At 41.6% G+C, this 27,656-nt stretch overlaps 1 protein-coding gene across 21 annotated transcripts in view; it reads right to left on the bottom strand.

The window, feature by feature from the left end:
• Nucleotides 1-27,656, bottom strand: part of TCF4 (transcription factor 4) — a 385,872-nt gene that overhangs the window by 8,772 nt on the left and 349,444 nt on the right. For 12 of the 21 annotated variants that reach the window (XM_044934831.2, XM_044934833.2, XM_044934830.2 and 9 more), the window contains 4 exons: nucleotides 26,994-27,070; nucleotides 23,902-24,105; nucleotides 2,405-2,540; nucleotides 632-794 (listed from right to left, as the gene is read on the bottom strand). In XM_044934831.2, coding sequence (XP_044790766.1) covers nucleotides 632-794; nucleotides 2,405-2,540; nucleotides 23,902-24,105; nucleotides 26,994-27,070 — 580 coding nt within the window. The remainder of the gene's footprint in view (nucleotides 1-631; nucleotides 795-2,404; nucleotides 2,541-23,901; nucleotides 24,106-26,993; nucleotides 27,071-27,656) is intronic. The other 9 variants (XM_044934835.2, XM_044934836.2, XM_044934839.2 and 6 more) reach the window with 3 other exon arrangements.

Raw genomic sequence — 27,656 nt, 5'->3', positions numbered from 1 at the left:
CCATCTGCTTATCAGATAACAGTTCAAGGAGACAGATTCCAATTTAAAGATATTGGGGACCTGAGAAAACTCATCAGAAGCTATTTTCCTGCAATTGTATTTTCTGTAGAAAGAAGGAGCCAAGAAAAAAAAATAGCAACATAGGTACTGCTCTTATACATACATACATATATATATATCAACATGTGTAGACTCAGGCTGGGCAATCGGTACTTTCTCACTTTCAAGGTAAGAAAAAAGTTACAACTGCACATACATCAATTGAGCTTTCAATAGCAATAGGATCTCTTTTTAGAAGTATTTTCGGAAGAACATTTCCAACCAAATTTGTAGAATAAGCAGTCTTACAAATCGACTGCTTGCATTTGAGTTGGTGATAAATTGTTTTTTGCTGTTTTGTGTCATTTTCAGCATTGGGTCCAAATTCATAAATGTAAAGGCAGTTTCGGCTTTCCTAGAGTACAGGTATCTCAAACGATACGTTCGTGCCTCTAGAACAAGCCTCTCCATTTTCGTTTTTAGCTGCAGATTTACCTTCCAGGAAAAAACTGAATAGTTTCTTCCTGTTCTGTTCACTTCATCAAAGTCCAATAAAGGAATTAAATGAAGCGACAGTATTATATACTGTTACCTAGATCTTGACCTAGTAATGGATTTGATATCCTTCTTGTCGTCATCTAATTTCTTGTCCTCGGAAGATTTCGTGTCTTGCAGGTTTTCGTCACCCTCGTCATCGGATTTGATCTCAGAGCTGCCGGAGGAGACACTCTGGCCCTGCAAGCCTGGTGGCATGCCTGCAGACAAAAAAAAAAAGAGAGAGACCAGGTGACACACCCAGCAAAGCCTCGAGGCGCAGACACACACGCCCCAGGCTGCAGGGCTGCGGGCTGTTCATTTCAGACCGCCCAACTGTGTGATCTGTCACTTTCCTCATCATCTTTGGTGAAGTTTCAAAAATGCACCTGCAGAAACAAGTTATCCCTGCATTGGCTCTGAGGTTAAATTCTATTTTGCAATCTTTTGGAGTAGATGGTAATTTCACTGTCTACAAAACATCAACTTAATTGCAATGAAAATCATAATCATGAAAATCACACACCTCAATGTTCTGATTAAGAACCCAACCAAGTAAATATCAGCTATTATATTGAGTTTCTTCCATATGCAATGGTTTAATAGAAAAATGTCCTTAAAATATAATTCCCAGGGAGTACGCTAAATACGTACAGTCAAGACTTCAATAGATACCCTAATGATATTCGGAAATTAGGCTTCTCTTATCCTCGAGGAGTAATCAGTGTATAAAAATGGTACATATGGAAAGCAGCTCAATGAAGACATTTCTAGCTCTTCCACTGCTCAACTTTCTAAGATCACAATATATTTTAAAACATGGCCCAAATGCAATCATCTATTTCTAAGGTAGAAAGAAGCGTGTCTATTCAGTATTTCCTTCCATCTGTAATCTATGGGGTCCAGAATCTTGTCCCTCAAAATCTGATCGGGGACCAGGAGTATGCTTATCCCCTGGAAGCCCATTAGAAATGCAGAACCCCAGACTAACTGAATCAGAATCAGCATTTTAACAACATCCTCAGGTCATGCTTGTACACAATAAGAAGGGTTGACCTAAGACAAAGAAAACCCAAAGGCTCTTTAAAAGAAAAGGCCATCAAAGTCTGACTATTCGGATAAAAATGGGCAGGCATGCCCACATACAGTTAACATTCAGATTCTTATAATGCTTAATACTTGGACAGATGCTTACACATATTCATTCTTGTGGCACCGTTAGTACGTTTTATTCTCAATGTGAGGGCAACGAGGTATTACAAAAGCATCTCTTGGTCATCGGGCCAGCCAGCTGCAGAGGGACCTGGGACCCAGGTCTTGCTCCTGTGGCCTAGCCACCTGGGGTCTTGGAAGCCGAAAGGAGTCAGGGGTACTGTGCAGTCAAGACAGGGCCAGATGACTCATCTGACTGAGTCCCATTTTTGAAATGTACCTACATTTCCTTCCATCTTAAGCAACAAAAACCCATTTCCTTCCTTCCTCTTCATTTGGAAACATCACTGTCAGGCTACAACTAACCACATTAAAGGATCTGGATGAGAGCAATGTGGAAATAGCTAAAATCACATTTCCTCTCATCAGTATCTGGTCTCATTCCCTGCTGCAAACAGGAGCAGGGTTTCAGAGGACGCTGGAGGAAAACAGTTACCGAAGAAACACAATTAGCCATCGGCATTCGAAAGCCTTTCCCATTTCCTTACCATCTTGTTACCGAAACGGCTTCGTGGTTATGGGCCAGTGCTTCCTGGGGGATGAATGCCAAGGAGGCACCGCAGGCACACGGGGGCTACTGTTTCAGGGAGATGAGACGGGCCCCCTGAGACGGACCTACCTCTGTAAGGGTCCTGGGGTGGGTTCAGATCAGGGGAGGTTGCCGACTGGACAGGTAGCTGTGGCACCGGCACCTGGTTCGGAACGAGAGAGTGGCTGCCTCGCAGGGCCACGCCATCTTCACGATGGGCCCCGACCTGAAAGAGCCAGAGGGACCGCGGAGGTGAGTGGGCATCAGAGGTGCGACCGCAGGACCCCAAGGAAGGAAGACCAGCCTGTGAAAACAAGACTCCCCAGTGCATTTCACTAGAGGGCGCTGAAGGACCATACATGCAGCTAGAGTCCTCGGCGGAAGAAAAAAAAACACTTAATGCTCAGTAAGATGCCGTGCTGTACATCCAGTGACAAATATGGCAGAGGAGCTCAGGCAGGTAAAACGTCAAATGGTCTCCCAGGGTGCTGCGGTGGAGCGTACTGATTCGTACCCATCTGCCTTCTATCATGTCCGCCAACAGATCTGACAATTATCTTAATGCCCATATGCTTAATTGTGGGCTTCTCAATTCCCCCATTGCTATCGGAAATCCTACAGGAATTTCAATTTGGCATTCGACTTTCATTTCAGGGGATAAGATTCTCAGGCCTGCCATGTTTTTCTTTTTTTTTTTTTCCATAATGCCAGCTAAGCCTCTGACAGCGGAAGCTATGGCAGTATGGGACGTAGCCCCTGCTCGGTACAAATATAATAAAGTGTCACCTGGCTTTCCAAAACTGGCAGCCCGTTCCAAATTAATGTTTACTGTATTTCATCAGCTGCTGAGTTCCAAATCCAAAGGGGGACCGTTCCTGCCAATGCCACCATACCGGAAAATGTACCAATAAAGGTTTTATTAAACACACCAGTAATGCCATCATTGCCATGCAAAGATGTTTGGACATTTTTCCATTTTTTTTTAAACTGTTCTGATCCTAGATAGACACCATATTGTAAACACTCTCGATGACTCCAAGAATAAAATTATAGAGTGCAGCATGATGACTTGGTCTGGGAAAAAAAAAATACTGCTGAGTTTTTTTTATTAACTACTACTACCTACTCTGGGGTCCAGAGATGTTGAACCCATGGCACTGAGACAGCAATAGCTGACTTTTATAGTGAACGCCTTCAAGTAAGACCATTGAGCATGTGGAAACCAAGAGGAGCGTGAGTCAAGTTTCACTGGCATTCCACGTAGTTATCGGTTAGTGTATTGTTAGGTGAACAGTGATGCAGGACAGTGGGTCTAACACGAAAAGTATCTCTCCATGAATTTACGCTGCTACGAATCAAAGAGTGTACATCTTTCCCCAATCCAAAATCGAAAACCACAAAGCAAAATCTTCACTCTTGCTACCCAGTGTTTTAAAAGAGTATTTCCGCAAAATGCAACAACAATAAGAATCTGAACTGCAACAATAAAATGCACAGAACCAGATGAAGCATGTGCTATCTCAAGACAGCCTAGTATGAAGTATCACCTTTACAGACTCCAAAACAATGCAGAAGATAATAATACAGGGGGAAGGGGGAGGACCATATAAATCATACCAACTGCTGAGATTCAAAATACAGCAAGAAGAAAACCATTATACAGAGAACAGATAAACAACAAGGTCCTACTGTAGAGCACAGAAAAATACATTCAATGTCCTGTGATAAACCATGATGGAAATAATATGCAAAGGAATGTATATACATATGTATACACTGGACAGAGAAATTAATACAACACTGTAAGCCAACATCACGTTTTTATAATTTTTTAAATTTTAAAATAATTTTTTTTTTTAAAGTTAAAACAAATTACAGCCAGAAGAGCACAGGATTTAAGGACTCGGCATGTTGCAGCTGAGAGATCTGGGGAGTTTCCTGCTGTCTGTCCTCTGGGTGCCTGTGTCCCTCCCCAGAGCAGTCTGGAAGGTGGTTAGTTCCTATGGATAGGTGGGTGCTTCAAGTATATTAAGAATCTGATTTTCTTCCAAGACAGCTACTCCACCTCCTCCACAAGTTGGCCTCCTTGGACACTGCAGCCACTGGTCCTGGATTTAACCTCCAGAGCTCCGTGGCGCAAGCGTCAGCCCTTTTCATGTACTGAGCACTACCGCCACGCCTCTCCTGACTTGCACCTGTAAATGAAGCCTGGCCTCTCGCAGGCAGACCGTGCCCACCCAGTTCCCTGCAGCCGTTTCTCACCGTCTATGTTTTCATTTCCCTTTCATACCACAGAGTGATAGCCTTTTCCCACTTTTATCTTTGTGCAATTAGAAGACTGATTCAGTCAACGACTATCCTTTCATTCTAAGATGTCAACTTGCAAGCATGGATTTTACAGGCCCTGATCAAATGGTAGCTCTTTAGCTAAGACCGTTATTCAGTGTAACCTAAATAATTATCCAACTGCTGATTCATAGTTACTGGCCTTCCCAGTGGATTACATTTCTTTCCACAAAGGATGAGTCTAAGTTGGAATCACTGAAGGTAACCACCAATCTGAGCATGGCGGAGATTCCCATACCCTCCTTCTATTTTAGAATCATTCTGTTAAAACCCTCAAGCCTTCTTTGTGGGCAACTGAGATGCAATTCAAGGTTAAGACATTGCTTTTCAATTAAAACATATTCGGTTATTAATCCTGAAATTTCTTTTTTTCCCTTCTAGGTCACATTTAGTTTTTAAAAGAACCCACACCCAATGACCTTCTGTTTTCTCTGCCTGAACTATTATGATAGACAGCATAACTAAGTGAAAATTAACACAATATGAGAGTTAAAAATAGATTCTAACTGTAACTGGTTTCTTTACTTGTTATATAATCTTGGGTAAGTTACTCAAACCCAAAATGGAGAAAATAACATTGGAAGTGACAGTGAATAAACCTCAGGTTTATTGCAAGGAGTAGCAGTATGCGAGGCAGTTGGTACACAAAGGTGCACAATAATTACTGATGTTAGGTGTTCAGCTGAAAATACTTGCTCACTACATGTAAATAAGAGTCTACATAGTTTAAGAAACCTGAGAAGTCAAGCTACTTTCACTTGTGATCCTCTTTGCACTCTATGTTGTTCATATCCATTTGGTTTTAAATCTTTCTCCTGCAGAATGACAGCAAAATCTTAAATGATCTATAAATATGTTTGAGAAGGTGGTGGTTCTGACTAGACTTTGGCTTTTATCCACGCATATTACCTAACTTTAATTTTCTAAAGATCACCTTAGAGCCCCTGAAATAATACATTCTTTTTCATAAAGGAAGTTGAAAACATTATCTGTGATATTAGAAGGTCTCTCTCGTAATATATTTCAGGAACAAATGGATCAATAATGATAGGTCTAGATCCATGGATCCATCTAATCAGCTTGACTGATTCATTCCATTGCCTGTGTCTATGGAATAATATTCCAATTTGAAGAATTAGCTTTGCTCTGCTTGCTTCCTTGGCCACAGACAGCATTTCCTAACCCTATTTACTTCTCCCTCAGAAACATTATTTCTGGTCACATAAGAGACAAGGAAAAAAAACCACAGTGGATGGCCAGCACAAACCCATCAATAGAATAACTCAGAAATAGATGGCGAGACCAATACTGCCATCTGTATATATGAGAGTCAGGATTTGCCCACTTACAAATATATAATAATCTAACTAGAAAAAAAGCAGATCCCTTTAACCTACAAATCAATTCTAAGGATGGCACTGAGAAAATCCATATTTCATTAAAGTCCTATTTTGAGAACCTTTTCATCTAGATAAGCAATGAAGTTAAAAGGCAGCCAATGAAAACAGCTTTATCAATACTGATTGTAAATTTTTTTACAGTCTTTAACAATAGAGTCTTCTTACAGTCACATACCATATGGTTTTAGATATATCTATGCTAAAAGTAGAAGACAAAACAAAAATATAAACTTTATTCAGTAATTGCTAATTGATCAGAGCGTATATTTATTAATTCAGCAAATATATCCTAATCTAGCTGATGATGGTCATTCTGGAAGGTGCTGGGGAAGCGTGGTGAATAACTTAGATGCGGGCCCTGGCCCGTGTGGGGCTTACAGCGATCCTTGGTGGAATTTTCATGGAGTGATCAGTTTACTGCAGTGATTTTAACAGCAAGGACCAGAAATTCATTCCGCCTTGCTCAGGTAAAAGGAGATTTAACAGGAAGATTTCTTTTTTTTAATTTCATTTATTAGAGGATAACTGTTTTACGATGCTGTGGTGGTCTCTGCCATACATCGATGTGAATCGGTCATCATTATACACATATCCTCTCCTCCTGAGCCTCCCCTGCCGCCTTCATCCCTCTAGGTCATCCCACAGCACCCGCCTGGGCTCCCTGTGTTACACCCCCGCTGGTTTCCTACTTCACATGGCAGCGTGTACACGCGAGAGCGACTTTCTCACGTTGCCCCGCCCCCCTTCCCCCGCAGCATCCACGAGGCTGTTCTGTATGTCTGTGTCTCCATTTCTTCTCTGTAAATAGGTTCGCCAGTACTATTTTTCTAGATTCCATATACGTATTTGTTAATACAGCATACTTGGTTTTCACTTTCTGACTTATTTCACTCTGTGTAGCAAGTTCTAGGTTTATACTCTTCATTAGAATGGACTCAAATTTGTTCCTTAGGAATAAAACTACCATATGACCCAGCAATCCCACTACTGGGCACATACCCTGAGAAAAATCAGACTTCCAAAAGACACATGAAGCCCTGTTCCTGGAGCACTATTTACAACAGCCAGGACACGGGAGCAGCCGAGATGTCCATCGACAGACGGCTGGGCATGGATAAAGAAGTTGTCGTACACAATGGAATATTACTCAGCCATAACAGGAAGATTTGGTGACTGAAGCTCAGGGCCTGGGGAACTCCTGGGACCTAAGGCCATCCCTTGTCCCCCAGGGCTATCCCAGCCTCTCCCACCTCTGTTGGTACCTCTCTCTCTGGCTTCTGCCCACTCAGGACTGCACCCTGGACTCTTCTTTCACAGGAGCTCCCAGTACATCCTTCCAGGTTCTGAACCTGCCCCTAACTCGCTCTTTGTTTTAGTATTTCTGAGTTCAGAATGCTGAGATCATCTGAGGGCCTGGCTCATCATTCTGAAGCAGATGTGGACCATCCCATGAACAGGCCAGCCTGGAACCAGATGTCCACCTCCCCCAATTTGGTTGGGCATACCCGAAGGTCCAGAGGTAAGGAATCTGCCTGCCAACGCAGGCGACATGGGTCGGGAAGATTCCCCGGAGAAGGAAACGGCAACCCTCTCCAGTATTCTTGCCTGCAGAATCTCACGGAAAGAAGCCTGGTGGGCTACAGTCTATAAGGTTGCAAAGAGTCAGGATGACGGATTCAAGTTAGCACACACATATATATACACACTCACAAATGCACGCACACAGAGGAGGGGAGCAGAGTTTAGGGATAAATGGGGTTACTTCCTGGAGTTTTCATTTTAAGACTCTCTCTCTGTGTCTCTGTGTGTGTGTATGTGTAGATGCAGATATGAAAATCACTTTTGTTTTATCATAAAGGGGAAAACCATCATAGTCCACCAACTCAAGCCAAGGCCAAGATGTCTTAACTAAATTACCAAATTTAATAGCTGCCACAACTCCTCCAACATAAACAGATTTAAAAGATATGCAACTTCAAATGAGGTGGCTGCTGGCAAGGCTGTTTTTATGCGGGGATGCTTGTAGAGTGCCCTGGTAAATATCCTTCTCCTGATCCTCGCGCTCACAACAGACATCACAAACAAAAAAGGCATTCAGTGTTTCTGCTCTCTTTGTTTCCAGGGAGTATTGTGAAAGTAATTATTCTGTTGTATTTAAGAGGCCTATTGCATGGATGGGAAAATGTATTAAATTTCATTTGGCAGTTATTCAATCCTTGTTAATGTTATCTCCAGCGATAACTGCTTCAAAACAGGCTTTCAGACCTCAGTTCCTTCTCCTCTACCATAATCCTTCTAAAAGAGTGTAGGGTGGGAACTTGAGGAAACTTGTCATCAGTTTTTAGATCCAGAGATAATGACACAAAACCAGAAATGCTGTTAGAAACATTTTGGTATCTCAAAATGAAAGTCTGTAATTAATGGCATCATGTTCAAAAATTTCCTTTTGACAGAGGTGTTTTTTAGAAAGAAGGAAAATAACAACAAGAGAATGCACCCAGAAAAAAAGTCCTGATAACTTTTACTTTTCTCTCTTTTAACTTTCTCTTGTTTTGCCATAATCATTAAAAAAAAAAAAAAATGTTGATGGGCTTTTTACTGTAATTAGACACCCATTGACAGAGAAAACAGTTTTGGTGTCTGAACTGTAATCTCCTCATGAAATATCAATTATACATGACAGTCAGAGAGAGCTAGATTTCAGTTTCAATTATCTTGCCAGATCTGTGTCATAACAGAAGAAAGCAAACATTTTCTCAAATGTGCAAAAAATACCATTGAGTCCAAAAGGGGCATCTTTTACAGAGGTGGGAAGTGGTCTTGCAAACTTTAATAGCTCACAGATGGGAACTCGGAAGTTCATGAAATAGCAGTGGTAGATATTGAGAAACAGTATCAGAGGCACTGAATTCTGTAGAAAACGAGAGTAGGCTCTGCAAACCAACTCTTTCGTGTGAGAAAGCTGTGGCATCTGGGAGACCCTTCAACCACAAATATAATTTCCACATTCCTCAGTTTTAAAAAATTATCAGACCATTTTTAAAAATTCATGTGATTACACACTGAAAGGACTTTTCACTCAAGTCAGATCTAGATTAAATTCTTTAGTTTGGATCTCAATTCTTAAAATGCTCATTGGGAGCAAACCTAATTTTCTTAAAAAAAAAAAAAAAAAAAAAAAAATTTTTTTACCCTCCCCAGAAATCTCACAGCTTCAACTATGCTTTATCTGAAAACGCAAGGTATTTCTTACTGGGCAATTCTTGGAAATGAATTTAATGCTTATTCCCCAGATGATAAAATAACATTCAAAAGGATTTAGCATGATCTAAACCACCCTGACCTTGGCAGTGTTAACCTGTCACAGGGTCAGCCGGGCTGAAACTCTCATGATGTCCACCAAAATGGTTAAAAATAAATGATTCTGTGATCGAGTTTGAGAAATGCAAATGGCAGTTATGTGATTTCAGTTCATCTTTTTTTTTTCCTTAACTCATAAGTTTCAGCTATTAAAACTGTTTCATTTCTCTCCTCTGTATCCCCACCCTCTGCCCCCAATACTTTACATCACTTTCCTACACCGGAAACTAGAACTGGAAGCAGCCCATCAGGCGGGGGACCCCGGGGGGTGGCTAGCAGAGTCCATTCCGTCCCTTCCTGGCCCCGGGGAGCAGTCAGTAAGCAGGATGGAGGGAACTAATCCAAGCCTAGTGAACTAAGCCCACATAGCACAGAGATTATGGTGCAAATTTGCAGTTGCTTGTAAGCAGCTTCTTTCGCTAGACTGAAGGAAAAGACAACTGGACACTTGATACGTATCGGAATTTCCGGTCCCTGCAGAATAAACACACCTGTGTCAGGCTGCCTGGCACACAAAGTGCTCTGTAGCTGGCCCAAGAAGCCTGCTACTAGGGGTTTGTCCTTGACGAACAGGCTTTCATTTAAAACATTTTTTAAAATTAATGTTGACTTAAAAAGCTGTATTAGTTTCTGTATATAGCAAAGTGAATCAGTTACACGTATACATTTACCCACTCTTTTGTAGAGTCATAGATGTAGAAAACAAACATGGTTACCAAGGGGAAAGGGGGATAAACTGGTGGACTGGGACTGACATATACACACGACTATATATATAAATAATAAGAATCTGCTGTACAGCACAGGGAGCTCTACTCAATACTCTGTAATGACCTCTACAGGCAAAGAACCAGGCCTTTATGTTTAAAATGCTTTTCTTATTATGCAAGTAACACCTGCTGATTGTAACATATTTGGAAAAGCAGTGGAAGTGTAAGGAAGCTTGTGTAACAAAACATTTCTTCCCCATCCCTTCTGAAATACTCAGCTTGTAAATGCTGTATCCTCTGCCCTTGGGCCCTTGCATATCAAGATTCTAGCATGGCTTTTCACTGATCTATGGATTAAGTCTAAGATAGCTTATCAATACCTTATGTTTCGGGGTCCTTCACCTGGACACCAAAGGAACGCACTGGTACCCCCCTGTTCTTCAATTTCTTCATTTCCATCTTCAGTTGCCTGCTTGGGGCCTCTCGTTTGCTGCCTTCACTCCCACATCCCCAAGGCCTGAGCTAAGCCTTCCGTCTTTTGTCCCCCGGGACAGAAGGGCTGGTTCCCCCCCCGGACCCACTTTTATTTGCCCCACAGACCCCTTTACTCTCATTTCTCCTAGTCTGCCTGGGTCTCCAGGACTCTCAACATCTTGTTGTATCTGGAGAGGGCTCTCCCCTAACTGTTAATGATGGACATCACTTGAGGCCATTGTCTAGTAGGGCAGGGCATACGCACCAAGGATGTTGTTTGGCTGCTATGCACAAAGCCTATACCTCTTCTGAAATGTAAGCGCCCCAAAGGCAAGCACTGGGTCCTTGTATATAGGACTGTGGTATCACAAGGTGCAGTTACCGTACTTCCTAAACGGTCAGGGGTGACACCAACGGCATATGTCCTGTGAGACGCTCTGAAATCTAAAAGCTTTTGGTATTGCTGAATACAGGTTTAGCCGTTCTCCATAAAAAAAAAATAAACATTTCATTTAATTCAAAAGGCCTTAGGAATGGCTATTATGTATATGCAAGCCACTGCAGGAAAAAATAATAAAAGATAGATGTGTGTATTACTTCGTAGCCTCTTACATCTTAACAGCGGATTAATATAAAAAATACTATATAAGGCAAAATAAGATGAATGTCATAAAGGAGTATAAGGTCATGTAGGGTTTTAAAGGATGGATGAGATCATATCAGATGGAGAAACCAGAGATGACTTCAAGAAGAAAACGGTATTGTAGACAGGGTTTGAAAGATGGGTGGAATTTTGATACAGATTATCTATAGTTTTTTTTTTTAAAAAAAACAAAAACCTGACATTTAATATTAATTAACATCTCAACTTTAAATCAAAGTTCCTATTTTTACAACAAGAAGTGCCTATATATAAACACATATATAAAGTAGCTAAGGACTGCATATCAACCTGTTTCCATACTGTCAGACGACGTATTTTGGAAAAAACAGACTTTGGTAGAGCCCTTTATAAACCTCAATGGCTCTGTTACAAAGTGAACAACACAGGGCATTCTGGACACAAACGGTCCCTCACTGTATGTGTGTATTATTGGCCCAAATGATTCACTCTTATTTAACTGCAATGAAGTCTTTCATCTCCCAGCTATACAATAATAGTTTCCATATGACCAGTGGCTCTGCTATAAATAAGATCAAAAGCAAAAGAAAGGATTTAATAAAAGAAAATGACATTAAGAGTAGCATTAAATCAGGGGGGAAAAATACCAATATCCAGCTCTTTTTTTTTTGAGAATAAAGCTCTACAGAGTACTAAGCAACTTCCCCCAATATGCCATGAAAAGGTATTTACAAGCAGCAGGCATGTACAGAATCCATTTGCCTAGGACTCAGAGTGGCAAAGATTAATTTGGGGGATGGGAGGGAGGGCAGTGGGGCAGGGGGCAGGAGAACACCCCCGCGCAGAGACAGGCTGAGAACAGGTACCAGCCTCAAGAGCCAGCTTCACGGGGCAGAGTTCAAGGGAACGTGTCAGGGGCAGACTTGCACTAGTTTCTCCGGCCTCTTCTCTTATTTTATGGAGATGGGCTTTTTGGTAATCCTGAGTTTCTCAGAGAGTCATAACATTGCTCAACCCTAGTACTTGAGTTCTGAGAAAGGAAGTTTTTTTTGGCAGTGCACAGTGATTTGATATGAAGAGCCAACTTCCCAAACAAATTTTCTTCTAGTTCTTTAAAAAAAGAAAAAAAAAATTACAATGTTAATCTCTATCCCCGACTGGATAAACAGCTGCTAATAACCGCCAGCTCCCAGGGGAAGAGTCGTTTCCTTTCATCTTCAGGCTGGTGGATATCTGACGTGTATGGGACTTTAGTGGTTCCACATGTTTTGCGCTTGGCCTTTTTCAAAACCGCCCCCTCCTGGTCCTGCCAATTCGGGTTCTTTTTCTGCCTTTTCCTGAGATTCGCCTCTGTGAACTCGGAGGACAGACCCAGTTCTGGGGCTGTTTATTTGAAATGATGGTTCTTTTTACTGTGGGTGTATTTAAAGAGGAAATTCAAGGGCTTATAACACCTAACGGAAGTGAAAGCCTTGGACCTTTGTATTTGAAGCCTTGGGAGGGAAACAGCCATTTCAGAGGGAGCTAATTATTCACTTGAGGGCTGGCTATGTTCAAAGATGCTCAATTTCTAATAGCGTCGCTAATGCGATTACTTTATCAGTTTGCGTCCTAAATAAAGGAACCAACTTCAACACTTTTTCCTCTAATAGGAAATACCCTGCAGAAGATTACAGGGCCAACCGGGCCCCAGAGTCCTTCTCACTTGTCCCTGAGCACCTGCTTTTACTGGTGACCTCAGTTCTACACCTCAAGATTCAGACATTTTGCAAAACAGCTTTTTAAACAAAAACCAGCTGTTCCCCATCTAGACTACAGGGGGAAAATTTTTGGGCGGCTTATAGAAACATTACCCAGAGACGACTGTTCTCCAATAACTTTCACACACTTGCAGCTCCAAACCAGAGCCGTCCCTGCGCAGAAGCTGGGGAGCACGCAAATGTGAAATTAAAATGTGGAAATTCAACACCGTGGTTTTTGACAATACATCCAATTAAGTGCTTGAAAATGAATGTGGCTATTGTATCAGGACAATGCAAAAGATCTCATTTAGCTAATATTGGACAGAGCTTTTGGTTACACTCAACTTTATAGTTCTGAGTTGATTTATGGATCTAGAGGAAGCTATCATTATGCCCAACAGTGAGCGTCAACCAATTAGGTGGAATCCTCGCATTTCAGAAATTCGATGTTGCCGCTTCTTCCCCTCCCCCCGCCCCCAGCTTTTCACTCCTAAAGCTGCTTTGCCGAAACCCTCTTCTTATTTCAAATCCATTTTATACTTCTGTTTTCTAAGCAATGAAGATACTTTTGATTTTGGGAAAAAAAAAATTACAGCCCCAATAAAAGTTAAAATAACATAACAGCCACAGGTTTTGAAAAAAATAATAAAATGGCCAAGGCCTAGGCTTGGCTTTTAAACGGTGCCAAGTTGCTCCGGCATTTTCTGTTTTGGTATGAATGACATAACTGAATTACTTCATGAGCTGCTACTTTAATTCCTAAGGGTGGAAAATTCCATGAGTTAATTTAATTTGGATGTAAAAAATATACATGAAAACCCACTCTTCCTGTGGACTCCCCTGTGAAAGATGCGAGCCAGTTGCTGAGCTGCTGTGCTCCGAGGGGGCTCCCACCCACGGCAGCCTGACTGGTGAACCGCACCGTCACACCCGTTCCTTACTTCCATTTGTGCGCAGTGGACCCCGATGTTCTGTGTCTTTTTTGGCTCCTGTGTACTCCATGGCGTGTAATGCACGCCGAGCCTGACTCTGTTGAAACCCAGTGCTGACTCTACCATGTGCTCCATGACACCTTCTCCAGGAAGCGGCCCTGGCCATCCTGAAGGCTGGTCAAGGTCTGCCCTTCTCCCGAATCACTTCTCGGGTGACTTAACACATTACTGACCAGGGGATTTCTGCAGAAACTCACACACGTGGTCAGCAATTTATATAAGCGAATATGGAAACGTCTCTGGTCAATAATGTTCGGGTAAAAAAAGACGGATTAATACATCTCTGGTTACTTAATCATTCCACCCTGCATGATAGTTGGTTAGGCACACACTTGTATTACTGTCCTCCCAAGGCCTGTGGGCTCAGAAACTATCTCTTACACATGTATGTATCCCCCAAGGACCTGAAGCAGAGACAGTGCAGAATGAGTGGAGAAACATCTGTGTATTTTCTAATCTATACAATACAGATTCTTTTCAAAAAATCTGCTGTCCTGAGAAAACGAGGGTAATGTTACTTTTTAAAAATGCACAAGTTGTATCTTCTGAATTATGGGCAGTTTAGCACTGGCTCCAACAAATTATGAGGGTAACTGCCGTCGGAAGCTTCACCCGCCTTTCCTCTGTTACTCAAGAGGCGAGCAAAGTCACAATGTGTAGAGGCCACAGAGCCTGCTTTCAATGTGTTTTTGTATTTTAAAAGCAGAGGAGACAACTGCTGGGTTTTCTGCATTTAAAGTTCATGACATGATGGTGCTAAACTCTGGAGGAAAATTAAAGAACTGGGCTTGATTTGTCCTGGAAGCAAGGAGGAAGAGACTTTTTGGGGTTTGATGCAGACTGACTGTCCCATTTCTAGGTCACAGGGCCTGAATTTGAGTAAAATGGGTATTAGGGGAAGAAAAAGAGGATATACCTAGTTTGGACCCAGTGCTGTGAGACCTGGGCACACAAGTTGCTGGATCACCTGTCTCAGGGGTTGTTAACGGAGAGTCAGTGGTCTCCAGCCAGTAAATAGCTGGATTCAAAACCTCTTGACTTGTGCTTTAAGGAATGCAGAAGTACCACATGGTGAACGCCAGGATTCTAAAACTGTTGTAACCAGTCCAAGGGCAAGAGGACTTGTCTAGATAAGTCAGACAGAAAAAGACAAATGCTGTATATCCTCAGGAATATGTAGAATCTAAAAAATGAACTAAAAGAAATGAGAGAGTAGAATGGTGGTTGCTGAGGACTGGGGGCAACGATGGCATGTTGGTCGAAGGGGACAAACTTCCAGCTCTAAGATGAGTATGTTCTTGGGAATTTAACGTACTGTGTGCATGCTCAGTGGGGTGAGCTGTGTCTGACCCTTTGTGGCCCTATGGATTGTAGCCTATCAGGCTCCTCTGCCTATGGGATTCTCCAGGCAAGGATACTGGAGTGGGTTGCCATTTTCATCTCCAGGTAATATACAGCATGCAGGCAGTAATGAACAATACTGTATTATATATTTGAAGTTGCTGACTGACAGTGGCTCTTAAAAGTTATCACCACCACCAGCACTTAAAAAAAAACACCTGAATTATGCTAGGGAATGCAGGTGGCAGGTGTTAACTAACCTTATTGTGGTAACCATTTTGTAATATATACATGGATCAAAGCGTTGTGTTGTGCACCTTAAACTTACCTATGTTATAGACGTTAATAATAGCTCAATAAAGCTGACACGATTTTTAAAAAATATATATAAAGAGAATTTCTTCAAGTTATTTTTCCTCTCTGCTTCCCCCCACCCCCAACCAAGTTTTCTTAAAGTACGATATGGATACAGATAAAACCTTTCAGTTAAGGTTGCTAATCTGCTTTCAGAAATTTTTGGTAATTGTGGAGATTAGGAGAGATGGTGGAACACTACAGATAGGCAAATATCCACATTAAAGAAAAAAAAAATTCAACATAGAAGCTACAGATGGATGATGTTGAAGACTAAGATCGTGGGTGAAATCCTGTAACATACGATTTAAAAGATGATTCCTAAGTGCTCTGAAAGAGAGGCAACGAGCTCTCCAATTCATTCCTGTTCCAGAAGAACAAGTCTTTCTGATAAACCTCGCTCATGGGAATGCGGCACACCTTGCATTCTGTGGTTAATTTACCAACAACAGAGCTGTGGAATACGTGACTGAAGGAGGACCTAAAGGAGACGCTGGAACAGACTAAAGGCTGCTGTATGAAATTTAAAGGCATTATGTGGAGTTCTGTACTGGTACAACAAGTGTACAAAGCCGGTTGACAGACATGTGGCTGGCTGATGGATTTCTGCTGATTACAAGTGCAATATCTGGCAGCAGGATGATGACGTCATCAAATACTGCCAATAGGATGCTGCTGAGTGGCCTTTACTGAAGATATAATGTGTTGAATGGGTTTGGAGATAGATCCATCCAAATCCACATAGTCAAAGCTATAGTTTCCCCAGTGGTCATGTATGGATGTGAAAGCTGGACCATAAAGAAGGCTGAGTGCCGAAGACCTTATGTTTTCAAACTGTGGTGTTGAAGAAGACTCTTGAGAGTCCCTTGGACAGTAAGGAGATCCAACCAGCCCATCCTAAAGGAAATCAACCCTGAATATTCACTGAAAGGACTGATGATAAAGCTGAAGCTCTCATACTTTGGCCATGTGACGCGAAGAGCCGACTCATTGGAAAAGACCTGGATGCTGGGAAAGATTGAAGGTGAGAAGAGAAGGGGACAACAGAGGATGAGATGGTTGGATGGCATCACTGACTCAATGGACATGAGCTTGAGCAAGCTCTGGGAGATGGTAAAGGACAAGGAAGCCTGGTGTGCTGCAATCCAAAGGGTTGCAAAGAGTTGGGATATGACTGAATGAATGAACAAGAACCACCACCCAAGCCTGCTGATGATTCCTTGGGCACTGTGTTCAAATTTTGAGATTCTACACACTACAACGTCCCGGGGGTGAGGGGAGCATTCTTTTTAAACTGGGAAGAATGTGGTGGAAAGTGACAGAGTCAGAACTTTTCTTTAGGATAAATATTTGAAGACACAGATGTCTAGCCTTAAGAAAAAAAAGATCAGACTGTCTTCAAACAGTTGAAATTTACTCAAGTATTTGTTGAGCTGATTTACAGGTCACTCCAATGGGCAGAAAAATAAAACCTTCACATTTAGGGATATTAATTTGGGCTGCACATAAGGAAGACTTTTCTACAGTTTGATGGAAATGGGCTTTGTGGTCATTTAGAGCTACTCAGCCTTGGAGGAAGGAGGCTAATGGAGAATTGTTCACTGCTTGGCAGGGAATTTATAGAGGGACATTTATAGGTGGAGATGACCCCTTAAGGTCCCTGAGACTGTGTGGTAATAATTGCTTAGAAATGAAGTATGTGCTCAAATATACACAGAAACTTATGGAATGAAAATCCTTGAAAACCCAAGAGGAATAAGGTTGAAGATGCCTAAATCTCTAGGGATCAGAGATTTGTTGAAGAGGTCCATGTCGAAACAGAGTTTTCTGACCACTGCTACTTCCATTATGATGAACCAATACACGCTGCCCATGGAATCACATCAGCGCCCGATGAACTCTCCTGTTGCCAAAGCTGAGTGGCAGAACTAGATAGCAACATGGTGCAAAGAGCCAAGGGGCAACTAAAGAGTTTTCTTGGATTTCGTGAGTTAATAGAACATATGTATTATTAACACCAGCCACAGTTTTGAAACTGCTACAGCACTGGGCTGGAGAGGAAGCCGACTGTGGCGGTGTAATCTTCAGTACAGAGAGTGCTGGCCCCGCTGCTGGCTTGCCTGGTTTCTAACCCTAGCTCGGCCATTAACCAGACAGCATCCATACCTGAGTCACTTCCCCTTTTGGGGCCTCAGTCTTCCGCAGTAAAATAAAAGTAACGGGCTAAGTGACTTCCGTGGTGCTTTCAGCACCTAAAATTCAATGGTCCTAATTCTTAAGAATTGTGAAAGCAGAACTAATGTAAACTGCTTATCCTCTCAAGTCCTGAGTGGTAAAAGCTCTCATATGTGTTTAGTGTCAGTGAAATTAAAAGGTGCTTCTTCACCCATTGACTGTTCTTCTGATAAATTCTTTGTAATCCAAAGTCACACTAAAAACATCACTGGAAAGCAGGAACACGGGCTAAGACAGGCCTGTAGCCGTCGTTTCTGAAGTGTGTGCCGCAGTCACCCAGGAGTCGGGCACGAGGCCGCAGGTGATGCAGTGGAGAACAGGTGTGGGGGGCGAGTTTCACAGGGCCCCCCACCCCTCGGTCATCCCAGGCGACTAGGTCCTCAGGAGATGACTGCTCCTCCCAAGCGGCAGCCCGTGATTCAGAGCTGGGCCCCCGCTCTCCTGTGAGTCTTAGGACGCTGCTGCAGCAGCCTGTTTTTAAATATATATCCTATCCTACGAGACTGGGACCCCCTGATGGCAGAAACCACGTCTTAGCATAGAGCCTGGAATTTGGTAGGCTCTAAGTCATTTACCAATGACTTGGTAAATGTTTTTGAAATGAATAGATGGGCTTTAAGCAAAAAGGGTCTGGGAACCACACTACATGATGTATTAATAGTATAGGAGCTGTTCAGCTGAGTGATCCCACCATTGCTGACTCTACAGACGGAGGAATCAGGAGGGAACAGAACCACATAAAGGTATTTTTGATGTGGGTTTCATTCTTGTTCATTAACAGAGGAGATGAGGTCATCTGAAAGACTTGTTTTCAGGGCTCATTTGTGGATCTGAATACTTCATGAGTAACAGACAGACATATCTTGAAAATGGCCATTTCAATAATTTATCACAAATCCAGTGATTTAGATTTTTGATTTAGATCAAATCTGATGATCAGAATTGATCTCTGAGGCACAGAAGGGACTGATGTCTGGATAAGAGTTTCTAACCAGGATAGTGATGAACCCAGCTGTTTCTTTGTTCTCCCAGGTTCTGAAATTTCTGTTTTGATTCCCTTAGAAAACTGGCAAGTTAGTAAGAAAAATAACTTCATAATTTAAACTGTACTACTCTGACCACCATGGTAAGGAAAGCTCATACCTTTGACCACTTAGCACAGATGCCTTGATTTAAGAATAAGCACTTAAATGGGAAGGAAATCCAAAAAGAGGGGATATATGTGTATGTACAGCTGATTCACTTTGCTGTACAGTAGAAACTAATACATTGCAAAGCAACTAGACTCCAATAAGCATTAATTAAAAAAAAAACCCTTTACAAAGGATAAACAAAAAAAAGTGTTTAGACAATGTGGGGTTTAACCTAGCATGCTCCCACATTGGAGGAAAGCTCTTTACCTTTACAGGTAGGTAGAGAGCTGCTCTGGGGAACTGGCCATAAGATATCTAGAAACTTCTTTCTTGTTGACCAACATTTAAGATTTAAAAATTGTGAACTCTAACCACACAAAATTAGTTCTTAAAAGGTGTAACTATAGAACTATAGATCTTGTCTGAGGAATGCTCATAATTGTAAGATACAGCACAGAATTTAGAGTCAATGTCCCCAGAGTTTAAGTCTAGTTTCCTGACTTGAGACTAACTACTCAACCTTATAAGTCCTTTCTTCCGTTTTGACTGATGATTTACTTACTGGAAGGGAAACAAAATGTGATACATGTAATAATACATGGTACTCAAGGAATTTACAATCCAGTTGGTTAGGCAAAGTCAGACTTAAAAAAGATAAATAGGGCATCCCAGGTGGCTCAGTAGTAAAGAATTTGTCTGCCAATGCAGGATATGAGGGTTTGGTCCCTGGGTTGGGAAGAGCCCCAGGAGGAGAAATGGCAACCCACTCCAGTGTTCTTGCCTGGAAAATCCCATGGACAGAGGAGCCTGGCAGGCTATAGTCCATGGGGCTGCACAGAGTCTGACATGACTGAGCAACTGAGGACGAATGCAGGCACATAGCCGAGGACACACAGCTATGTGTAAGTGGGTGAGACCAACACCCAGCCCATGGTTTGTTTCACAGTGCTATGAGAATAGGAAAGAAAATGACTCTCACAGACGGAGGTAACGAGGGAAGGCTTCCTGGAAGAGGCAGAATTTGAGTGACAGCTTTGAGAATGGGTGGGAATGAGATGGACGGAGAGAAGTGGTTAGAGCAGGCCAAGCCACATAGACACAAAACAAGTCATAGCAAGGACATTCTGGTCAAGTTCTGGTCATATGCAGAGGCTGGTCTTGCCGGAAAAATTTCTGCATTGGAATAGCAAAGCATAAGGCTTTCTGGTAAATGGCTATGGGCTTAAAAATCTAGGCTAAGATATATATCTTTATCTTGTGCATAATGGAAAGCTGGGGAAGGTTTCTGAGCAGAAAAGAGCATGGCCAAAGAACATCATCTAGAAAGCCGGTAAGAATCAACATTCGCTCGAGTGTTATGAGCCACGCTGCTGTGAAAAAAAAAAAAAATCCCTTTCATTATCCTAATACTTAGTAATTCACTGAAGACCTACTTCAGAACTCCAAGGAAAACATTTTATGAATCAAAAGCTAAGTACAATATGTTAGCAATTAAATGAGATAACATAATAGCCCAGGCTGAACCACAGTCCTCCCCACCATGACTGCACGCTGCTGCAGAAAGAAATGCTTCTATCATCTTCCAAGAGATCAAGCCATTTTGTTTTGATTTTCGGAAGGCAGGGAGAGAGGGAACAGGGAGGGGACGGAGGTCAAGAGAATTCAAAGCTATCTGTTCTTTAATCAGAAGGAATTATTAAGGAGAGTTCTAAAGGAGATTTGCTCAAAACAAAACCAGCCCCGGGATGGGTGTTAAGTTACTGCAACTCGTTTCCACTTCAGAACAACAACCGAAGGTGTGTAGCTGGGAATGAGACTCCCACCAGCCCTGGATGAAGTTTCCGGTGTGTACCTCCCACTGCTACTTTATTTACTGCAGCTGGCCAACAGTTTATAGCCTGTTTCATGTATTAAAATTCAAATGTGGAAAACATTACCAGCATCCTCCTTGAATAATTTTTTTTGTTGTTGTTGTTCGGGGTGGGGGGGGGGGAGAAGGGTGCATTTTTTTTTTTCTCTTCCCCTTCAACTTCCTTTTTATTGTGAAATGTATCAAATGGTCAAAGGCTAGCTTCAGACTGACTAAATTCAAAAACTATTTCCTTTGTTCTGATGCTTTTGTTTGAAAATTCATACCGGTTTGCACAAGGCAAGAAACGAAGATGTGATCTTCTGCACACACGTTGGGGCTCTGGGCTGAGGAGCTCAGACGCCATGGGCGCCCTAAATATTTTTGAGAAAAAAGGAGAAAGACTGTAAAGGTGCCCTTGGCTCACAGGGCAGCAGGTTTTCCGACTGTGGTTTGGGAACTGCGCTATGGATGTAGATGGCTCTGCAGTCACTCTTGACTGAATTCTAAATGTCTTCAGAAGAGTGAGTGTGCACCTCCCCTCATCACTGAAACCAGCAATTTTATTGCTTTGCCATCTTTTTTCCCCACCTTCAAAATCAAATCAAAGATGTTCCTGTGTAATACTGGCCGGTTATTTCCCCTTTTCTATTGCTGTGTAGCATTCTCTCCCCTTCTCCTCCCCCTGGGTTGGTCTAACTTCCCATCCCCAAAGATGACTCTGGTCTCCTCCTCATATCCCACCTCCAAATCAAAGAGGGGGCAATTCAAAGGTCAAATGGTTCCAAAAAAGCATCTCTGTAGAATTTATTATTTTAAAGAACCACTTAACCTACATCTGGTATTTAAGAGCAAACTTTACATATTTATGGAAAAAAAAAAAAAACAACTGTCTCTGAAGCAATGCCCTGGGTGCATGCTGCATCCGTTTAACATATGCAAAACGAACACAGCTACAGAAATTAAACTATTTTTCTCTTGATTGAGAGCAGATATACAGAAATGGTTATAAGTCACAGATCTGGCTTTTAATAAAGCCAGATTTCTTAATTAAAAGCAGTATTGTTTAAACATTATAGTTTAAAGAAAGAGCTGTACAAACTGAAACCTCATATAATATGCATCCCCAGTGTATTTAGCATGTTACCTGAGGCCAAGCTAAATTAAAATCTAGATTTTTCTTTTGTTAAACTCTTAGCAACTGCCACGAATAGACAAACAATTTTTACTCAATGAGGAATTTTGAGGCTAGAGTCTAGGAAAAGCAAAAAAAAAAAAAAGATTTAGCTTTGGCATTCAAAAATATCTTTCCACGTTTTAGAAGTGAGTTCATTGCTTCTATTTATAAACCAGTATTTTTGGTTTCAAATTGGTTGCAGGTTTTCATAATATACAGTTCAGGATGGGACTCTTAATCTTTTATTAAGAGAAATGGAAAAGAGGGCAGAGGAATACTTCTGAAGAAGACAATTTAAAGAGCCTCAGAATAACCTGTGCTTATTTTGCATTCTCCTTTTGGAATCGTCTTTAAATAAGAGATGCTTAGTGATAATGGAAAACAGACCTTCATACACACAACTTTTTGAGAGCCTGTGAGGAACAAAACAGGACACTAAGGTGTTTGCTGAAAAGACAGGCATCTGTAAAGAGCAGAATTACACAGAATCACTAATCGCTACTCATGTTAAGTTCTTCGCCCATGTGGTCACCTCATTAATTGTCATCATTTAACATTTTATTAGGGAGATTTGCTGAATCTTAAAATCACCTGAAAAAGGGATGCACTCTCAAGTCCTTTCCAGAAGTAATGGGAAAAATTGCAATTTCAAGTGCAATGTGGACAAACCTGCTTAAACCTTACTCAAATACTTTTTCATAAATAGGGAGTGGTAAAACTACGATATACTTAAATTCCATGGTCTCACATCATCTACTAAGACAGACACACCGTACATCTCGACCTCCCATGCGCACGTAAGCTGTTTCAGTCCTACCTGACTCTTCGTGACCTTATGCATTGTAAACCACCATACTCAGGAGCAGAAGATATTGATTTGACTTCTTAAACAAAAATAATAAACACAACCAATTCACATGTGAAACCCAAGCAACATAACATGAACCTAAGTTGGGTCCTTTAGCTGAAGTCACTGCGAAGAACTGAACATACCGGCAGTGACCTAAGCAATGGATCTCCTAGGTTTATACGTAAGTGAAATGAAATGATGTATCCACACAAAAAACCTGTACACTAATGTTCACAGGAGCGTTGTTCCTAATAGCCGAAGACTGAAGTAACCTAAATACCCATCGCCTGATGAATGGGCACATTTAATGTATATCTATACAATGGAATCTCAGTTCAGTTCAGTTCAGTAGCTCAGCTGTGTCCGACTCTTTGCGACCCCATGAACCGCAGCACGCCAGGCCTCCCTGTCCATCACCAACTCCCAGAGTTCACTCAAACTCATGTCCATTGAGTCGGTGATGCCATCCAGCCATCTCATCCTCTGTTGTCCCCTTCTCCTCCTGCCCCCAATCTCTCCCAGCATCAGGGTCTTTTCCAAACAATGGAATTTGGGGGGAATAAAAACTGAATGATGCTCTGATAAAGGACAAAACATACATAAACCTTGAAAGCACTATGCTAAATGATAAAAGCCCATCAGAAAGGACTACCACATACTGTGGGATTCCACATTTAGGAAATCTCTAGACTAGGCAAGTCTAGAGTCAGAAAGGAGATTATTAGTTGTCAGGGGGAGGGACGAATGGAGCGTGATGGCTGACAGACATGAGGATTTCTCGTTGTGGGGGGTAAATTACACTCTCGTGGTGATGGCACCGTCTTGTGAATACATGGAGAACACAGTAAGTACACTGTAAAACTGAAATGGGTGAATTGTAGGTTAAATTTTATCTCAATAAAGCTGTTTTAAAAAAAGACAAAGCTGCAGCAGTGTTATTTGAGCTAGAAATTCTAATTCTGCATGTTAACTAGCATCCCCGAGTTTCACCCCATCCCTTACCATGAGTGAGTGTCTGTTGGCGGAGAGAAGACCGGTTCCATACCCTGAGGCCAGACCACCCATTGCTCCGTTGTGAGAGGGTCCGATGATTCCGTGCATGTCGCCGTGACCGCCAGGCATGGCTGTGGACGGGCCCACCGCGTGGTTCCGGAGAACGTGAATAGCGTCGTCCAGTCTTTCTAAACGATCTTCAATTCGGCTTTGCTGTTGGTTGATAAGTGATGTGAAATTTGATTCAGTTCCAAGTATGGATATAGATTACAGAAGTAAAACCTGAGTTGACATGAACCATATTGTGGATTTCTGAATAAAATTTATTTTCCTTAAAATCATAATAAAAGTAAATGATGACTTTCCCAGAAAATGGGTGAAAACTGTTAATACTATAATTATAATTTTATTTTTTTGTGAACAAAGTCAGTAATTCTTCCGGGACATCGTAAGTATATATGTTTTACTATATTGCATTACCTTGAAAGAACTGAGACTTACTTTAGCAAAGAAAAAAAAAACCATTTATTGAATTTAAGGAACATTCTGGCAGGCACTGGTTAAAGATTTTAAAAAATTAACAATGGAAAGGTGCCATATTTATAGTTTCCCAATTAAATTATCTCCTTGAAGGCATATTCCCTGGGTTTCCTGAGTCACATGACACAGTGCTAAGTATCAAATCAGGGACAGGTAAACGCCTATAGACTAATTTCTTATTGAGTACTAACAATTTTTAACTGGGTTTCTTGCCTTCTATCGATTATTACCTGTGTGCGTGTGCGCACGTGTGTGCGTGTGTGTGTGTTAGAGGGAATCAGAGCCTCAAAACAGTTGAACAAAACTGCAAAAATTCTGTCAATCAAAGTGGTAGATTTCAAGACTGAAGAATTATAAAGACATGAATGAATTGCTTACCGGGAGCTTCTAATTTATTTCAAAGCCCTTACTATAGTAGGGAACTCACTACTCTTATACAATGAAAAAACCAACTGATCTTTTCATCCCAGCCATTAGGATCCGAGTTTTCCACAACTAGATAAGCCTACATGATAGTTTTTGGTGAATAAAATGGTCATGGAGATGTGTATGTTTTTTTTTTCCCCCAGTGTGACCAATAATGATACCAAACAACCATCTCCAGGGTGCACTTTAAAAGATACCATCTCATTGAATCCTCATTCTACACATGTAAGCGAACAGGAAGGACATTATTATCCCTTCCAACACAGACATGCAAATGAGGCTCCAAGAAAACTAAGTCAATTAAGTGCTCAACACCATACTGCCAGGAAACGGTGACCTCAGGGTTGCAGCCTTGAGTCTTCGATTCTAGTGCATCTTTGTGCTAGATCATGCTAGAATCCACTCGGATTTCTGATGGGCTGTGCAAGCAGAGATACCAGCTCTCCGGCATGAGAAAAACGGTTTCTAAATTATTCTCTACTGACAGAAACAATGTATGTCGAATATAGTCAGTTTATGGTACAGAGCCTTCTGATTTGGTGGGCTTGGGTATTACGGGGCTTCCCTTAAACTCCTAGCCCTGCTGTTTAACTGACCTTGGAAATGTTACTGAACTTCTTTGAGTCTATGCTTCTTAGTCTATAAAACCAGAAATGATGAAATACACTTCTGAGCATAAGTGAGAGCATGAAAAGAAATAATCCATGTGCCTATCACCCTTTCTGGCTTGCAGCTTCCTAGTGGAGACTGTTTTTGATGGGAATCCCCTCTGAGTGTTGAGAATTCGAAGAGAACTGACACCGCAGTTCACAGCCATGCTACGTGCATGCTAAGTCACTTCAGTCCTCTCCGACTCTTTGTGACCTTATGGATTATAGCCCATCAGGCTCTTCTGTCCATGAGATTCTCCAGGCAAGCATACTGGAGTGGGTTGCCATGCCCTCCTTCAGGGGATCTTCTTGACCCGGGGATCAAACCTGCATTTCTTATGTCTCCTGCACTGGCAGGCGTGTTCTCTACCACCAGTGCCCCCTGGGAAGGCCCTCAGAAACATAAACCTAATCTTTATAGTTCTAGAGTTGGAAAAAACCCAGCCATGACGAATGGGTCCCAGAGAATAACCGACGGAGAGAAACACAAGGATGATGGTTTATTTGGATGTGAGCTGCAGATTCACGGGGCTTAGATGGCACTTGATTGTCTCATTCTGTGGTCATCTTATTGGCTAAAGAGAGGAGGTAGATGATTTACACACTACCGCTAGGAAGAATCCACCTCTGTATTCTCATTTTTAGATTTTTCTTCATTTAAATCATAAGCCAAAAGTAAGAAAGGAAACCCTGAATGGCTGACAACATAAAGTCAGATAGACAGGCAAATTAACAGATATGCTTACCCCCATGTTCCATCTCAAAATATGGGAAGAAAAAGGGGAAACTCAATCCTGAAGGACAGCCTCTGGCTGCCACCCCTCCCTGTGTGACTCATCCACAGACCAGACAGTGCCTAGAGCAGTGCTGCTTCATGCACGTTTCCAGCCACTTCCTTTGAGTGGAGTGTCAAACACCGAATCATCATGTGAGTTTTTATCATATTAATTACACTCAGGGAAAGTTTTCAGCGATTCCTTACAAGAGAAATTTAATGAAATTACTAGATTTCCATGAGAATCAAAGTGAATGAGGAGAAAAGCAGGAGGCTTCTTATTCAGAGGTCAAGAAGAAAATTCCTATAAACCCATGATTCTGGAAAGCAAACTAGAGACACAGAGACTCTCCAAGTGTTCTGGCTCCACACCATAGCTGGAACTCCAGTACTCACATCAGGAGAGGTATTTAATCACTGACACAAGTATATTTCCCCAACAAGGGGAGGAGGCCCTGATTCTTCCCAGATTCCTATCTGGTTCTAGATATATAGGAGCACTGAGGCTTCCACTGTTAGCAGTAGCTGGGTTACAGTCTATAAACAGGAACAAGCATAGGCTAATAACTCTGCCTCTAACCAAACCCATGGGCTTACGTCAACCACAAGTTCCTATTAGTGAAAATAAGACTCTTGAAGAGCGAACCGGGTGGAAAAAGAGAAGCACAGCCTGAGAATGGCCAAAGTGATGGTGAGCTGATGAAACTTACCAAAGAGTGTAAAGGTCCTTCATAATTAGGAGATGATGAAGCCTGTCCTCCATTTCTAGACCAAACAGCTGTGCCTGCTGATAGGAAAATGGGAATTGCAATGAGACCTGTATAATCCTAAGAATAACCTTACCAACATTTTAAACAGTTCTTTTAGAAATTAGCATATTGATTTCTATCTGGACATTAAGGAAATACATGTAAACTGCCCATACAAGAATTTAGGGCCAAGGAAAACATTTTAAATGTAAAATAGGTAGATTATACATGGACTCAGAATTCTCTCAGGCTTCCTCGTAAAAGGGAACATTTAATTAATTGTGAATTTTAGCTAGAGAAATGTCCCTTTGATGGAAAACTGTCACTACACAGTCAAGGTACTTTTAAGACCGCAAAGAGGGGTTTTCATTACACCTTCATGCAAAGCCGGTTTGTTAAAACCAAAATTCTCTCACCAATGAAAAACAGCTTTGCTACTTGTTTTTAAATGATCCTTAAGAAAGGATACACCTTCAGAAACTTTTCAAGGAAATAAGATCTGCTAAACCAGAGATTCAAACACTCAATATAACATTAAGTAGTTTCTTCTGAAGAAAGCACATTTTTAATGATTCACTGAACTTGAAGGTAAAGAAAGATTGCTGCTATAATAAATAGAACATG

The sequence above is a fragment of the Bubalus bubalis genome, chromosome 22, assembly GCF_019923935.1.
Source record: "Bubalus bubalis isolate 160015118507 breed Murrah chromosome 22, NDDB_SH_1, whole genome shotgun sequence".
NCBI classification, from domain to species: Eukaryota; Metazoa; Chordata; class Mammalia; order Artiodactyla; family Bovidae; genus Bubalus; species Bubalus bubalis.
The sequence above is the reverse complement of the archived record's forward strand: the minus strand, read 5'-3'. Positions and strand labels throughout refer to the sequence as shown.